The 17,228-nt window shown below is 42.5% G+C and overlaps 1 protein-coding gene across 3 annotated transcripts in view; it reads left to right on the top strand.

Annotated features, from left to right (window-relative positions):
- The window catches only part of SHTN1 (shootin 1), a 66,429-nt gene that overhangs the window by 38,513 nt on the left and 10,688 nt on the right, over positions 1-17,228 (top strand). For all 3 annotated transcript variants that reach the window (XM_028730126.2, XM_028730128.2, XM_028730127.2), the window contains exons 10-15: positions 3,910-4,063; positions 7,008-7,119; positions 12,235-12,317; positions 13,549-13,655; positions 14,521-14,574; positions 16,957-17,077. In XM_028730126.2, the coding sequence (XP_028585959.2) occupies positions 3,910-4,063; positions 7,008-7,119; positions 12,235-12,317; positions 13,549-13,655; positions 14,521-14,574; positions 16,957-17,077 (631 nt within the window). The remainder of the gene's footprint in view (positions 1-3,909; positions 4,064-7,007; positions 7,120-12,234; positions 12,318-13,548; positions 13,656-14,520; positions 14,575-16,956; positions 17,078-17,228) is intronic.

The following is a 17,228-nucleotide window of genomic DNA, read 5'->3' as shown; positions in this document are numbered from 1 at the left end:
TAAAAAGCCAATAAAACATTACAAATATGAAATACTAAAAGTGGTCGTCCAACTAAAAAGTTGTCTAAACCAGCGTGAAATATCCATCCCCTTCTGCACCAAGACACTGTTAGTGAGATTCTGGACTGCACAGTGAAGCTTTAACAGTGTAACAGCATCACAAATAATTGGGGGGAGGTTCTGACCATCCTCCCAAAGTGGGTGCTGAAGAGGCTAAGCCAGAGGGGCAACGCAGCCAGCCGTTCTGGGGCTGGAAGACCGCGACTGTGATTCCTGCGATGCAGGGGGTTGGACTAGATGATGTTTGGATCCCTTCCAAATCTACAATTCTGTGATTCTTTGGCTTAATGAGAATGCCTGTGTCGCCAGAGAGGAGCTTGTAATTGTTTTGTAAACTCCCTGCCCCCCCTTTTCTCTTTCTTTCTTTCTTTCTTTCTTTCTTTCTTTCTTTCTTTCTGTCTTTCTTTCTTTCTTTCTTTCTTTCTTTCTTTCTTTCTTTCTTTCTTTCTTTCTTGCGCTGCTGCTGCAGCAAACTAAGGACCCATCCGCACTACCATTTGTACTGTAATCTCAAGTCATGGGTCCAAGTGCTTTTATTTGTCCCATTGCTTTCCCCAGGGAAATCCATTTTTTCCTGCTGACTCAGAACAATCCATAAAAAGCTCAGCTGACGTTTGTTCCGATTTAGCAGTAAACAGCGGGTTCTCCCAAGGAAAGTGGCTGATAAAAAGAAGAAAGTCTTGGACCTGTGACTTGAAATCATTGGACAAGTATGGATGGACCATAAGTCAAAGGTTTTCCTTAGTGCATACTCCAAACCCAGAGTCATAGTTAAGCTCTCTCCAGACTAATCAGGTGCTGTAACTAAGAGCAATTTTTGATGCAGGTTGGCACAGTGCAGTAGTAAAACGAACTGGGCCATGAGCTCTTCTCCAAAAGCCCCACATGCTCAGACAGTTGTCTAAGGCAGTGTTTCCCAACCGGTGTTCCGCGGCACACTAGTGTGCCGCGAGACGTTGCCTGGTGTGCCGTGGGAAAAATTAAAAAATTCGAAAGATATCCGGAGAGGCGGCCTTCAGGCGAGTTTTAATTTTAATTTTCCTTCTCCCACTTAATGCCCCACGCTCGCCCGAGCAGCTTGCAGTCCTCGGTAACCATGGCGACCCGAGGGAGGGGAGGGAACAGGGAAGTCGAGGGCGGCGGCGAGCCGCGATGACGTCAGTGGGCCGCGCCGCCTCGCCCTGGCACGGTGTGAGAGCCCCGGCTAGTGGCGCGAGCTTCGGAATAAGTGGGATCCGCGTGCGTGAGACCGAGATCGCGGGTAAGGAGCTCAGCCCTGGGCAGGAGGAAGCGGGGCCGCGCGTGCGGGCCACATCCCCACAGAGAGCGAGCCTCCCCCGGCCCACCACTCCGGGCAGGTCCACTCGCATGAGGGGGCGGCGATGGCGACGGCCGGCAGCTTGCCTGCAATGCCATCCCTCGAGCAGGCGAGGAGCCCGGAGGCTACCAGATGCGAGTCCTCTTTCCCACCCTGCTCGGGAGTCCAGAGCACTTGGTCGCATTCAGGATCTAGAGTGGGGAAGCGGGGCTTGTGTCTGGGCTGGACACATTGGGCTGCCTGTGCCGCTCGACCTGCGGGGAGAAATCAGGGTGGGAGTCACGACCGTGAGGCAGGGCTGCCAAGTGTGGCAGAAGAGGACACGGCCGTCGCACCTGTCCTTAGGTAGGAGCTTCTTCCGTGTCGACCTGCTGCCCTAAAGTCTTGGCTTTTTTCTTGGCTTTTTGGCGGTTGGCACAGAAGGAAGGCAAGGGGGAGGGGAAAAATTGAAACTTACACTTTCGTGCGTCCCTCCCGGCGTGACGCTGCGCGCTGACGTCACGGGGCTGTAATGGTGGTGTGCCTCGAGATTTTTTTCATGAAACAAGTGTGCCTTTGCCCAAAAAAGGTTGGGAAACACTGGTCTAAGGCAGAGATTGGCTTAGCATAACAAGCAAAGCAGGCCACTGAGACACCACACTGTGGCCTTTAAAAGGAGGAGGGAGCTTCTGGGTATCTCTTCAAATAAACAGGAAATGTGTTCCATTGTCTTTTAAGTCCTGATGAAAGAAAGCAGGCTAACAAGCTACATATGCAAAGTAGGTGATACACACATGAACAAATGGCACCGGAAGTATCTGGAATATTCTGGAGATGAATTATTTGGATTTCTGTTGGTTTGAATTTGGTGGAGATTTTAGCAATCTACAGTACTGGATGCAATTACTAAGTTGTTTGGATAATAGTTAAAATTGAAGCCATGTTATTTTCCCCAATTTTTAGGAATAGTAAAAAGAAAACAGCGATTGCTTCAAAAACATAATGCACACATGTTTGTGTATTTATACATTGGGAGTAATTCCCAGATTCTGGGAAAGGATTGTTTTCCAAATTTGTTCAAATTGTGTGCAGGGGCAGAGAGGTCTTTATTTTACCGTGTCTCAGCCCTTCAACTTGACTATTCTATAATTCACCCATTGCAAACAGCAGGGGTTAAAGAAAGAGTGTGCAAATAATAACATTTAACAAAGGCAACCATTTAATAACTTACATTAGTGTTTTATTGCTTGAGATAAAAAAAAAACATGTAAGAAGGTGTACGCTCCCCTCTTTTAAATCCTCTTTAAAAAACATTTAGGCACTCCAGAATTGAAGTGTTTTGTAAAATAATAATTGACAAAACAACATTCTAGTTGAATACAAATCAAATTATGAGATCTTCATGGCTCTCCAAGGGGGAGATTTTTGTCCTGTTCTTCATATATTTTGATTAACTGCTTGTGCCAACATTGGGCTAGATGAATGGATTTTCTGATTTTAAGCAACTGTCAGGCATCTCAGGAAATTAACCATTCTGCAGGTATAAAATCTGGCTTGTGACATGGTTTTCAGTAGTAGTTATGCCCAATGCTGTAGCCACAAGAGTGGAGTATACAATAGTTCAGACTGTAGCTTCAAAACAGAGTAATATCCAACTAAGTCATACTAAGAGCAGACCTGCTAAAATCAATGAACTCCAGTTTCTCAAGTCCAGGCATCCCCAAACTCAGCCCTCCAGATGTTTTGGGACTAAGGATGATGGGAGCTGTAGTTCCAAAACATCTGGAGGGCTGAGTTTGGGGGTGCCTGCTCACGTCTATCGAGTTCCATGTGTCTACTCTATGATTAATGATTACTCTAAGCCTGGAGCTGGTGTGAAATGGAAGAAAAAAATGTCAGTTCTCTTCCTCCATTGATCTGCCCTCGGAAGACTTAGGATGCAGTCATGGATCCCACTCTCCCATGACCACTCTTAGGATTGCATTATAAAACTTGGAAATTCTGGAGTAGAACAGATTTAAAACAAACAAACAAACAAACAAACAACCCAATACATTCATAAATGCTACAAATGCTTCCTCATTTCGAGCATGTTTTTTAAACCTTGAACTATTAAGCACTGGGTTTGAATAACAACATTTAGAGTATGGTGGTACCTTAGAAGTCGAATGGAATCCGTTCCAGAAGTCCATTCAACTTCCAGAACGTTCGGAAACCAAAGCACAGCTTCTGATTGGCTGCAGGAAGCTCCTGCAGCCAATCGGAAGCCCCGTCAGACGTTCGTGTTCCAAAGAACGTTAGCAAAACAGAACATTCACTTCTGGGTTTGTTCAGGAGCCAAAACATCTGAATACCAAGGCATTTGGGATCCAAGGTTCGGCAGTATTCCTGTTACATATTGTCAGGATCCCAGTTTTTCTACTGCCAGATAATTTTTGGGGTTCTGGGGAATCATTAGCTTGACTTGATTGGGTGTGCTTCTTTGTTAAGTTGGTGGGTGGGACAAAACAAGATGTTGATTTTCATTGCAATTTTGTATTTGTCAATAACAGGTTGAAGAACTGGAGGAACAATTAGCTAATGAAGTCTTGAATAAGGAAATCAAATCCCTTAAGCAGCAGCTAGAACTTTTAGAAGAAGATAAAAAGGAATTAGAGGAAAAATACCAGAGTGCTGAAGAAAAAATCAAAAACCTAAAGCATTCAGGTAAAATATTGAATAAATTTGATACCATATTCAATCTTAGTATGATGGATGCAAAACAGATAGAATTAAATGTGAACTCCAGTTAAGACATAACCATGTTGTTTCATGATAATCAGTGCTTGGAGTTTTCAAGCTTTATTCGTGACTAGAACTTCATAAATATGTGTTTTGTAATGTATGCTTACAAAAGAAAGCAACCCAACTGCCCCATACACCAGGCTGTCTCTCTCTGTGTGTTTTGGATTGAGTGGAAGCATCCCACTGCTCATTTCACCTGGCTGAGGGGTAGAGGCCTGTTGGTGGTATCCCCGCCATTGGAAAGTCCCCAAACAGGGTGTTCTAAGGACAGTGAGGAGCTGAGCCAGCCCGGGATTGGCTGGATCTTGATCCAGTCCTCCAGTCCTTGTGGCCAGCACTGGACTTGCTATGCACCCTATCAGTGCATCAGCCTGGAGCTTGTGCCGGGCTTGGTTGCCCTCCCACCACTTTCTCTGTGGCCACCGTGAGTGGCTGGGTTGTGGATGTAGTTGCTCCACAGGCAGGGGTGAGTGAGTTTGGATTGCAGCCTTAGCTAGGTGCACTTATTCTCCATTCAAACCAGCAGGACGTAAGTTGCATCACGACCACCTTGTCTAACCCTTTTGTATTCACTCAGTTGGTATTCTTTCTTCCAAATGCAAAAGTCACATAGGGATTAAAAAAAATATCCTCACGACATTCTAGTTGCAGAAGTTATTAGTATATTCCAAGAAATGATTTAGCGCTTTGCAGTGAGAGTTGGGAAGCAACAACACGTTATGTGCCCTTGTGCGACTGACATTTTAAAAAGTAAATGCTGTGTCGAAGGCTATGCAGAAGGAATTAGCTTTGCAACTCCCATGGGTGTTAATGGCTAAAATCCATGGGAGCTGCGTGGCTAATTCCCTGCACATCAGGCAAAACATTTACCCCTCACTATCTGACTGTAGAAACTGTCTGACTTGCTGGCTATTATTTGTCCAGTTTATAGGCTAAAGCAAGACATCAGGAGCACTGACAAAACCACTTAGAATGCATACAGTATGGATAAACTACTGTAATTTAGTTGTTACCAAAGACTTATTTGCCAGGATGGTGCCTGACCAGCTTACAGCATCGTACCTATTAAATGCTAAAAACTGTAATTTACTACTCTTTATCTAAGATTGCCATTTCTTAATAAATTCAAAATACAGTTACCAGCAGGGGAAGTACTGTTTAACTATCCTAAAGCAGCTGGATTACGTGGATGGAAAATGTCAAAAGAAAAACATACTAATGCCTTTGTGCAAGGTCCTAAAACTGTTTTACAGTGTTGTGTGTTAAATTAATCACAGCCTTGTAAAGTGACTGGAAAACCTATGGAAATTGCCAAGGGAACCCACTCAGGGACCACTATAGGACACGAAATAAATTACCTGAGTATATGTATTGACTACATTTCAACTTGATGGCGTCCTTTAATGGCTGCCACATTCAGCTATTATCTGAACGATAAAAATAATGGTTGTTTACTATATCAAAAAGTGAGAAGGAAGAAGCCACTAATGATTCTTCAGGGATTTCAAAGTGGTAGCATGCCCACCAGAGCTACGTATTATGAAATACGAGTAAAGAAAACCAGTTATCAGTACAAAAACATTTAGTTTCAAGAGCCAAAGCTGGTTGCTTTTCCCAGCATGCAATTGTGTGTCCTAGATTTAGCTTCCAAGTTTAGCAACAGAGACCAGCCGAAAAGAACACTATTAAGTTGGACCCATGGACTCAGAAAAAAGAGAGAAATGATGCTTCTATGGAATCCATACGTTTTCATTTGACTTCAGTGATCCTTTATTTCCAAAGGACCTGGATGTAGATCTTTTCATCCCTCCTAATTGTTACTCCAACACTCCATAAACATTGAGCATGCAAAAGGGAAACCATAGACTATATATTTAGGGAGTGCTATGGTCAGAGAGGTGTTTTCTCCAAGAAAACTAAGCAGACAGCTTCTTTACCTTCAGGAGCAAAAGTCTGGCACATGACGGCAACAGCCATCACATTTCCTCTCATACTTCAATTAAAAAATTCTTGCTTCCTCATTAGGATAGCACTAGGAACTGCTGTCCCTGCTTGTGTTGCTCACCAAGCTCACCTACAGAAGGAAGTGGGTGGCAGTGCAGGGCAAAGAAGGGAAAGACTTTGTCCTCCTCATTTCCCTTTCCAGTGCAAATGGCAGTGGGCTCTTGGATTTGGGGGCAAGCTGTGAGGGGGGGGAGTTTTGGGTGAACTGTGGGGTGTGTGTGTGTGTGTGTGTGTGTGTGTGACAATGACAGGGAGCGTGTGAAAGCCTGCCTGGACCCAGCCACTTGGCTGCCTGGACACTTGAGCAAACAGGCAGGTGGCAGTGGTAAAACAGGGAAGACTTGCCTGGGCCACCTGGCTGCCTGCTCACTCATCGACTTGCTCTGCCATCCTGCTCAATCGAGTCGTCTGCTTGCTTTTCTTGCTATTGGTCCATTTGCTATCATGCTATATACAGTTTGCATGGTCGCCTGTTGACAACCACACAAATGGCAGCGTGATGACATTTTCTCCTCACAAAAATACTAAGATAATAAGAAAACAGACAGTGATAGAAGAGAGAGGCAGTGATATCTTCATCCTAGATATTTTAATAAAATCTCCAAAATGCAGCTTTTGTTTTTTGTTTTTGTTTTTTTTACAATGTGAAATTATTTCTGTATGGGATACTTACTTACTGACTCTCAGTACCTAATTGATTCTGACAAGCTGTATCTGGGGTTTCACATAGTCCATTGGGCTGTTAATCCATTTGCATTTTATAGGACTTTCTTTTTATTTTGCCAACCCCCTGCATGCATCATTTAAATACACATGGGTAGAGGAACATTTTAGCTGAGGACTCAATTTTGTTTCTGTGCAGTTGAAGAGCTTCAAAAAAGAATACACCAATCAGAAAATGTTATACCACCACCTCCTCCTCCTCCTCCTCCTCCTCCTCCTCCTCTTCCTCCTCCACCTCCAAATCCAATAAGGTAAGTAAAATTATATACTTACTGATTCTTAACACTGTTTGCTTAGACAGAAGCCTGAGTGGCCTGGATGAAGGCGTTGTATTACAGCCCTGGCCTCCTGATAGTGACACTGCAACCACTTACTGAGGTGGCAGGGAGGTCAGAGCTGTGCAGGTGAGTGGCGGGGGAACTGGATTGTCTCCACAGGTGTGCCCTCACAGTGCCATGCTCCTCACCACCTCTCTCCTCTCCCTTTCCCTTCTGGTAAGTGGCAGCAGTGCTACAGCTGCATTGCCGTGATCTTCTCTGCCCGCTGCTCCTGGTCAGAAGTATATGATTTTAGGACAGGGGTCGGCAACATGTAGCCCATGGGCCAGAAGCAGCCCATGGAGGCCCACGGGCCACCCCAGAACCGAGCCACCCCCTCAGCAAGTCCTGGCACGCTGCGCTAACCCAACACAGGTCTCTTCCGCAGCTTCAGAAATCGCTTTTGTGCATGCGCAGATGCCAAAAATCGCTTCTACGCAGGCGTGATTTTTTCCAGCGGCTGGGCTTGTGCAGAAGCAATTTCTGGCATCACAGACATACACAGACACGATTTCCGGCGCTGCGCTGGTCCGACCCACAATCTCCGCAGGAGTGATCCGGCCCAGGTAAGGTAAACCTTGCCAACCCCTGTTTTAGGAGTTAATTATAAGCATATTGAGGATAAACATGCACTTTTGCCTCCTAGGAAGAAAAACAGGTTGGGTGACTGGATGAAACCAAATTCAAATACACATACTCAGTTCATATGTAATTTCTACAAATTTAACCTGTTGCATAACCCATTCTGCAGGACAATCAGGCTGTTAATACCTCTCTGCTTTGGGAGTTGGTGAGCTCTTTGCTGGAGGTGTTTGGTCAGAGGCTGGGCAACCATCTTTCAAGGATCCTGCATTATAACAGGAAGCTGGATTAAATGATCTCCAAGGTCCCTTTTAACTCTAAAATTCTATAATTATATTAATCATCCAATCTACTAGCAGTATATCCCGCTGCCTATATGAAGGTGATCTCAGGAATCAGCCATGCACTGCCATTAAGAAGTTTGGAGTTATTCTCTTTGTCTCAAAGCAAAATTATGGCAGGTGGTTTACAGGGGTCCTGGGACATTGCATGAATCCAAACCCATTAAAACATAGTAACTGTTAGCTGCGTGTGCTTAGCATTCAGCAAGAACAGACATTATAACATAGGGGAAAAATTGTAAGGATGAATGCTTCCTTGCAATTTATTGTTCCAAACTTTCTGAACAAGAGTGGTTTTCAATACATGTATCAATGTGTAACTTAAATATGTGCAGTTTTAATGGAAACCTAGCCTGCCATAAAGCATCCAATTCAGTCACATGAATTCCCAAATAGCCCTGTTTTGTAAGCCTCCTGTTTCTACCTTCCTTTTGCCTCATGTGATTTGCTTAATCTTTTTACTCAGCCCAACTGCTTTATTTACTTCCAGTGCAATTTAGGTCTATTTGAAGAGAACAGCTACTCCGTTGATTCTTTGCATGCCATGCTCCCAGTGTGCTCAGTACTGTATCTCTTAAAAGCCTTTCTGTGGTATTCCAAAACCAGGCAGGAGTATAATCCGTTTTAAATCTATGAAGTGCTTAATGCAGAATAATATTCACACATGATCTAAAGCCTGGATGAAGGCACACTGTAGGTTCGCATTTTCAACAACTGAATGAATGATATCTTAAATCCTCATTATAAAGCTATTTATTGTCTGTTTAAGATATTCTGTTTTTTAATGTTTGATGTTTTATTGTGTTTTTATATATGCTGTAAGGAAACCAAGCCAGACGGGTGGCACATACCGTATTTTTTGCTCTATAAGACTCACTTTTTTCCCTCCTAAAAAGTAAGGGGAAATGTGTGTGCGTCTTATGGAGCGAATGCAGGCTGCGCAGCTATCCCAGAAGCCAGAACAGCAAGAGGGATTGCTTCTTTCACTGCACAGTGATCCCTCTTGCTGTTCTGGCTTCTGAGATTCAGAATATTTTTTTCTTGTTTTCCTCCTCCAAAAACTAGGTGCGTCTTGTGGTCTGGTGTGTCTTATAAAGCGAAAAATACGGCAAATAATAAAATTGTTGTTGTTGTTGTTTATATGCTGCTCATCTGACTCGGTTGCCCCAGCCTCTCTGGGCGGCTTCCAGAAAAATATAAAACAAATAAAACATCAAACATTAAAATGTCCCTCCGCCTTCAGATGTCTTCTAAAAAGTCATATAGTTGTTTATCTGTTGGACATCTGATGGGAGGGTGTTTCACAGGGTGGGCGCCACTACCGAGAAGGCTCTCTGCCTGGTCCCCTGTAACTTCACTTCTCACAATGAGGGAACCGCCAGAAGGCCCTCGGTGCTGGACCTCAGTGTCCAGGCAGAATGATGGGGGTTATTATTAGTTATTTATATTATTTTTTGTGTAACCTAAAACATTCCAGATCTAAAATTGATAACTGATTGTGGAAGATTTTTTTTGCATGCTTTCTTACATTTGATGAGCACAGTTACTAATAGTAGCTATATTTCCATCAGATAGTCTGCTGGACACACTGATTAAACTATTATCGTAAAACTTAATTAACCCTTAACTCTTGTTTGGTTCCTGGTAGTGAGATTGAAGTTGGAAAGGGGTTTGATTCTAGCTTGGTATTATATACTAATAAAGAAGATATTAAGTGTTTGATGGGGAAAAATATTTTCTCTTTTACTCCCTCCCCACACCCTAGACTTAGTCTTGTGTTCCTCCAAGCATCTAGCTTATTTAGCAATTCTTTTATATGCATCTTCCTGCTGGTCTTTCATCAACAACTTTCATGTAGTTGATATACAAGCCATCTCATTTCTACACAAAACAATGTCCTTTAATTCTTTTGAGGTTAACACTGGCGTTTGTGTTTTCATTTTTAGTCTCTAATACGTCTCTATTCACAGGTCAAGTGGCTGTCTTTATGGGGGTGGGGGTAAGCTAAAAGGAATTCTGTTTATTCTTTCTCCTTCCAAAAAGTATTGGGTCAGCTAAGTCTTATTAATAAGTCCTATATATATATATATATATATATATATATATATATATATATCACACCAATTACACCATTTCAGGGTGTTAAATTAACAAATTGTAAATTTGTTTTTGTAAAGGTGTTAAATTAGGAGATTGTAAAATTGTTTACTCACAATAAAGGAATTTTTTAAAAGTGATCCATGAAACAAATTGAGTTATGTCCTGTTGTCAATGCAACACCCCATCTTTTGCTCTCACTTGCTATGATAACATGATTGGCCAAAGAAACAGGAGTTATCCAGTTAACTGCAGTTGTTTCTTTACATGATAGAAAGTTTTAGGTGGCGAAGCCCTCCTGCAGACCAAACAGCCTTTTGCTCATGTACCTCTTCTCTTCTGTTGCCTTGTCAATGTGTTTAAGTTTTGGTTAGGTAGCTTTTGTTTTTGTTTCTGTGGGATCAGTGGTGGAGCTTCATTCTCCGGCACCAGGGGGCGGAGAGCAGGCAGGGGCGGGGCTGGCGTGCATCCTGGGGGCGTGGCGCCCAGCGCGGGCAGGCGGGGGGCAGCCGCGATGGGACCCCACCAGGATCGCGCTGCCAGGGACGGGGCGCTCCCCCTGCACGCCTCTTCCTCCACCAGTGTGGGATGGGCTTACTTAAACAGAATAAAAAGAGGCCATGTGCATGTACATATATGTTTGGAACCACGGTACTTGAAGAACCAACTTGTTTTGTACAATCCTGCCCAAGAATTGAGATCTTCCAACTGCCTCTTCAGTGATTCATAAGCTGATAGTGTGTGAAAGGGCTTTTTCTGTGGTGGCCCCACCACTTCGTGGCCTCACTCTTTTCTCAATTTGTTCATATTTTATAGTGTGTGTTTGTTGTTATTTTTCTTGTTTTACTGTCAACTTCTCTGATCTCATGGAGGGAGAATGGAAAATAAATAATTTTAAATAGATAAATAAATGCATCCAGATTCCTTTTAAGAGAGACAGGGATAGGCATCCTTTCTGTCCATTATACTTGTAATAGACATTGCACTATTGTCACTGGCATACTTCACAAAGGATAAAATATGGTTGGGGCACACTTTGATCCTTTTTAACACAGAGAATGAAAATTGGTCAATTTCAATTTAATCAGCATGCAACCTGTCATGCAGGTTAGCCTTTATGCTTTGGAAGTGTTCTTGCCGTTCTCAAATGTGCTTATCCTCCAAACATTGCAGGCAATTGTGGTGGCTGTTTCAAAGATCACTGGATTGATTTATTCATTTGCCTGCCATTTAGCATTTTAAAAGGTGCTCAAGACATCCAGGTACAGACACATAATAATAACAACAGCTCCCCCTATTCCCCCCTTTAAGGCATGTTGAAAGCTTTTTGTATTAAAGTAAAAGGAAAGGAGGAAGGAATGACAGCAAACCTCTCATATTTGGTCAAATATTGACTTGGCAGTGCCTGTTTAAGATTAATATCATGCCTTGCAGATTGAACCAAAAGCATAGATAATGTGAGGGTTTTTATTTTCTGTTCTCATTTTGTTTGTTTACCAGTAGCCCTATTCCAGCAAATACATACTGTCGAAATGAGGGGACAATATAGAGGCTCCCTGCTGGGTGGCATTGTTCTCTGGAGTGTAATGTGTTATGTTAACGTTCCTAACCCTTCAATTTTTTATTGTGTGAGAAGGCTTTATTTTGTCACACATGTCACGGTGCCATGTTACCTTTTAATATTCAGATCTTGAGTGTTTTGCACTATGCCTTGTCAACAGCAATCATGAAACAAATAATATGTTCTCTGTATTTTTTAAATCTTTTTTTTTAAGGAGGTGTGACATTTCTGCCTCTGCCTGGAAGTGTTTGAACACTCATGTCAATTAGAAAGCTTAGCTGTTTGTCGGTTAATGCTCTTTCCACAATGCATGTCATAGGAACAGGCCCCGATTCTACATGTGTTTGTTATGTCTTCTTGTCAAACGGGACTACGGGCAACTAAGCGTGCTAAGTTGGTTCTGAAAGTGCAGGTGTCAGGTTCAAGAGAAAGCTTGAGTGACTGTCTTCCATCTTTACTTTGTGAAAGGTCACTGATGTCAATGATTCGTAAGAAGTCTCATGCAAATAGCAGCATGGCGAAGAAAGAAAAGGCATCTCAGCAAGGCTCAGGTACAGCACATTTTCTTCCCAGCAAAATGAACCTTGTTCCTAGTTCAATAAGGTGATATCTGAGCTTTTCATTTCACTTCACACAGTGCATCATCGGAACTATGGAACCTTTTTGCGTTAGAGGTAGTGATGGCCACCATCTTGGATGGCTTTAAAACAGGACTGGGCAAATTCATGTAGGATAAGGTTATCAATGGCTGCTAGCCATGGTGACTATGCTCTGCCTACATGATCCAAGGTAGTAATGCTTCTGCATACCAGTTGCTGCAAACCATAGGAGGGAAGAGTGCTCCCGTGCTCGGGTCCTGCTGAAATCTGATTGGCCACTGTGAGAATGGGGTGATGGGCTAGATCAGGCATCCCCAAACTCGGCCCTCCAGGTGTTTTGGGACTACAATTCCCATTATCCCTGACCACTGGTCCTGTTAGCTAGGGGTGATGGGAGTTGTAGTCCCAAAACATCTGGAGGGCTGAGTTTGGGGATGCCTGGGCTAGATGGACCACTGGCGTCATCCAGCAGGGCTATTATGCTCCTGTGTTCTTGAATTGTAAGAACCATCTTTAGCCCTTTTCAGTCATTCAAGCAATGAGGAGGAGATCAGGGTTGTGTATACTAGCTTCATCCATATCCCAGTGCCCATCTCCCGTGGCCTTCCGCGTGTTGGAGGGCAAATGTGTGCAGCAGGGAGCCAATTTAGGGCAGTAGCTGTGTGTCTTCAGGTTCTGAACCACCATCTCCACAGTCTTCACTGTGGCAGCCCCTAATCTGTAGAACTCCCTCCCCACAGAGGTGTATCTGACACCTTCATTATACAGCTTTCAGTAAATGCTGAAGATGCCACCTGTTCACCTTGGCATTTGACACTTGAGATGTATATTTTTTGGACCCACCTTATTTTTGTAAATCAAAAACTGCTAGTAGAATTCCAGGTTAACTTGGTAGCAAGTCAAAGCATTGAGTGAGTAGTAGCATGAGCACCTAATATGAGCTGGCAAAGTGGCAAAGTAATATGAAATATATTAAAATAATAATTAAAATATAACCATTTCCCTTCCAAATCCCATCCTTAATTCTAGCCTTATAACTTCTGTAGTACGGTTTGGAAATCAATATTCTTAAGCAGTGTGAGTCAGGAAGGCTCTTTCTGGCTCTTTGTTTTCCTCAATTTACAATGAAAGGAAGGAACCTCCTGAAAGAAAGTAATTTGACTTTTTTGTTGTTTTGCAACAGGAGAAGTATCGGATCTGAAGAGACAAGCTGTTGAAGAAATGATGGATAGAATTAAAAAGGGGGTTCACCTTAGACCTGTTAATCAGACCAACCGTTCTAAGACAAAGGTTTGTTAACAACTTGCATGTAAAACATGCCGGGGGGAGAACTGTGTTATTATAAAATACATGCTCTGTTGCAGGAGAGTAGAAGGGTCCTGAAGCTCCTCTAGTGCAGTGTGCTTCAACCTTAAATCCCAAAATATTGTTGGACTATTGATAGATAAACTGTAGGTTGCTAAAAAGTAATGAGGGGGAGGCTCACTCTCCCAACTATCTCTTCAAACTGACCCCTAGCTAACGCCTGTGAAAGCAAGAGCTTGCCATAATCTGTCAGAAGGAATGGGGTTGATTATATTGGGCAGAAGGAAAAGAGGGTAACAGCCGCTGAGGCACTCCAACCTGGATTGCAGAGTTAATGCAGCATTATATAACTAACTTATAAGACCACACTCATTTATTTTCCCTTTCAAGGGGAGATGACCCAGGCAGATAGCAAAATAATAACTTCTTTGAAAGTTTCCCAAACCATTTTCTACTATTAAGGTTCATCTGATTTCTATTACTTCATTCAGAAGCAGTCACTGGGCGAGATCAAATTTCTGCGCTAGCTTCCTGCAAGGTAGGTCACCTGCTTACTGAGGTGGGGGGAGGTCAGTATTGTGCAAACACACCAGCAGAGCCAGTTCAGTGCTCCTGTCAGCATGTTTGCACCACACCAACCTCCCTTCCACCCCACCCCACTCCCTCCTAGTAGGCAACAGGAACCCACCTACTGGGAAGCTAGCATAGTCTAGTGTATTTCTTTGTGGTGAAAGAAATATCCTCTTCCAATATCCTTGCCTCCAGTTTTCCTCTTTTGCACACCTTAAGTGCTTTAGTCAATGTCTGCAAAATCACATTACCTATATGGGTGTTTTGTTCTCATTTACAGCCAGAAGTACCCAAACCCTCTGAGAGTGCAATGAAAGAGTTAAAGGGAATTCTGGTAAGAAAAAGAGAGAAAACAACAACTTTGCATTATACTTTGTGTCCTTGTGTCATTGCTGAAAAGTGCCCCAAGGAAAACAAGATGGATGGATGTAGACAGATGTTCAGAATTATGTTTTCTTTTTCTTACTTAATTATGCGAGCTCATGTGACATTCCAAAGATTTCACCTAGGGATGGGGAAGAAATTCAGATCAAATGACATTTAATGGTGAACCTAATTCTCACTTTCTGAAACAATTCACGAACTGAAACATGCCCATCATTCAAATTTTGTGCTTCTCCAAATTTTACAGTGCAGTTTTCCAGCCAAGCAATGGGTATAAAAATTAATATACTAGGGTAAAATGTGTATATAATGCATACATGTGTGAAAATAACATTAAAAATGCACTATATCAGGGGAAATTGCATGCAAAAATGCGTACATTAGGAGAAATCAGCACTTACATGCTGAGGAGACCTTTTTAAAAAATCACAAAGTAATATGGAAATGTGGAGTACCTAATTTAAGATTGGGGGAAATGAGAAACTGAAATTGACAGATTTACGCCTGCCTAATTTCAGCTGAATCTTAGTACCCGGTCTAATAGATCTAACTGGTTCCATGCAAATCGCTTCACTATGAAAAGTAAAAGGAACACTCGATAAAACCAACTTCTAGTGCATTTGCCAGGCTAGTCATTAGCACAGTGAGACAGGAAAAATAAGGTTGGGAGGTGTAAAGCTAAATCCTTATATGCATATTGTTACTGTGCTAATTATGCATTTTGTGTAGGTCTCCGTATAATTGTTGTAAACAAAGTGATATTAATTTGTTCCATTTCAAGCTTGATGTAAAACACCTTACTTTATTTCCTTTGCTACTAGATCTGTAGCATGAGCACAATAACAAGGAGTTACGTGTTAATAATATGCCTCCTCTGTTAAATTCAGAATGCTAACAAAATGCAGGATTTAAGTTAATTGAAGGAAACATTGCGAATTAAGTGCTGTTTTGCTGAAAACTTGAAAGATGTGCCAATTTTAAGAATTAATGTGCTGCATTTTCCATTTTCTTCCCAATAGTCAAGAGAAGCATGAGCACAATTGAGGTTTTACATGTGCAGGCTAGGAAATGCAGTTTAGTATTGGCCCTGCACCAGTTCCATGGGGAAGGAGACTAACTCTTCCCTTTGAAGGATTTGCAGTTGTGTGGCTTAATACATGCTCTCAACACATGCCCATTGGCTGGTTTGTGCCTACCATGGAAGGTTAACTGGGTAGATCACAGTTACAGATAGGTAGCCGTGTTGGTCTGCCATAGTCAAAACAAAAAAAATTCCTTCCAGTAGCACCTTAAAGACCAACTAAGTTAGTTCTTGGTATGAGCTTGGTATGGTATCTGAAGAAGTGTGCATGCACACGAAAGCTCATACCAAGAACTAACTTAGTTGGTCTTTAAGGTGCTACTGGAAGGAATTTTTTTTGTTTTGGGTAGATCACACTTCATTGTGTGATAGGGTGGTTCCTACTTCCTTAAAGGAAGCAGTGATATGGCCATTCTTGAAAAAAACCAACCCTGGACTCAGAGGTTTATTCCAGCTGCTGCCCAATTACCAATAGACCTTTGCTAGGCAAGGTGATTGAGATGGTGGTAGGTATTCAGTTACAGATGCTCTTGGATGAAGCTGATTATCTTGACCCATTCCAGCTCTGAGCTCAGACCAGAATTAGCCTTTGTATTCCTGATAGAGGACCTCCTTCAAGAGAGGAACAAGGGTGTGTAACCCTGATGATTCTGCTGAATCTGTTGGTGGCTTCTGATGTCATTGATCATTGTAACATCTTGGACTGTCTCTATGAGTCAGCAGCTGAGGGCACTGTTTTATGGTGCTTTCACTTCTGCTTACAGGGTCGGTTCCAGAAAGTAGCATTAGGTGAGTGTGCCTTAACACTCTGTTAGTTGATCTCTGGGGGACACTGCACAATTTTGTCTCCAGTGTTATTTGATGTCTATATGAAGCTGCTGGCGGTGGTCATTGGGAGAACTGGGGCAAAGTGTCACCAGTATGCAATAGTATATCCTGGTGCCAAGCCATTCGTAGGTTGAAAGCATCAGCTTGAATTGTACATAGAAACAAACAAGGAGTGAATTTATTATTATTATCATTAATGCTGTTGAGATAAGTTCCAAGTGACCAGTTCCAGTCAATAATCAGGCTACTATATTCTGAGCCAACTGGACTTTCTATGTAGTCTTCAAGGGCAGCCCCATGTGTGAAGAATTTTTGGTAACCAAGTCAGGATTACATGCTTTCCAGCAAATTTTGATGTATGGTTATGGCATCTTCTGTTGACTGTCACATGGCCGAACATTTTACTGATATATTTTATTTTAGGAAACAATGAATACATCTGCAAGTTCAAGAAGCCTAAAATCCCTTGAGGCAGATAGTAATGAAACAGAATTAGAAAGAATTTTGCGGCTCAGGAAGGTGACGACCGATCAAGAGAATAGCAGTAAGTTACCAAGATATTTTCTGATCCTGCAACTGAATTATGTTATCTCTTCAATGCTGTTCCAAAGGTCTAATTGCCTTCCTTTTGAAACCTTTAACATTTCAGTCCTCATTAATTGAGTGAGCTCTGATTGCTTTCCTGGCTGATCTAT

This window comes from Podarcis muralis, chromosome 6, assembly GCF_964188315.1.
Source record: "Podarcis muralis chromosome 6, rPodMur119.hap1.1, whole genome shotgun sequence".
Classification (NCBI taxonomy): domain Eukaryota; kingdom Metazoa; phylum Chordata; class Lepidosauria; order Squamata; family Lacertidae; genus Podarcis; species Podarcis muralis.
This window is presented reverse-complemented; position numbering and strand designations above follow the sequence as displayed.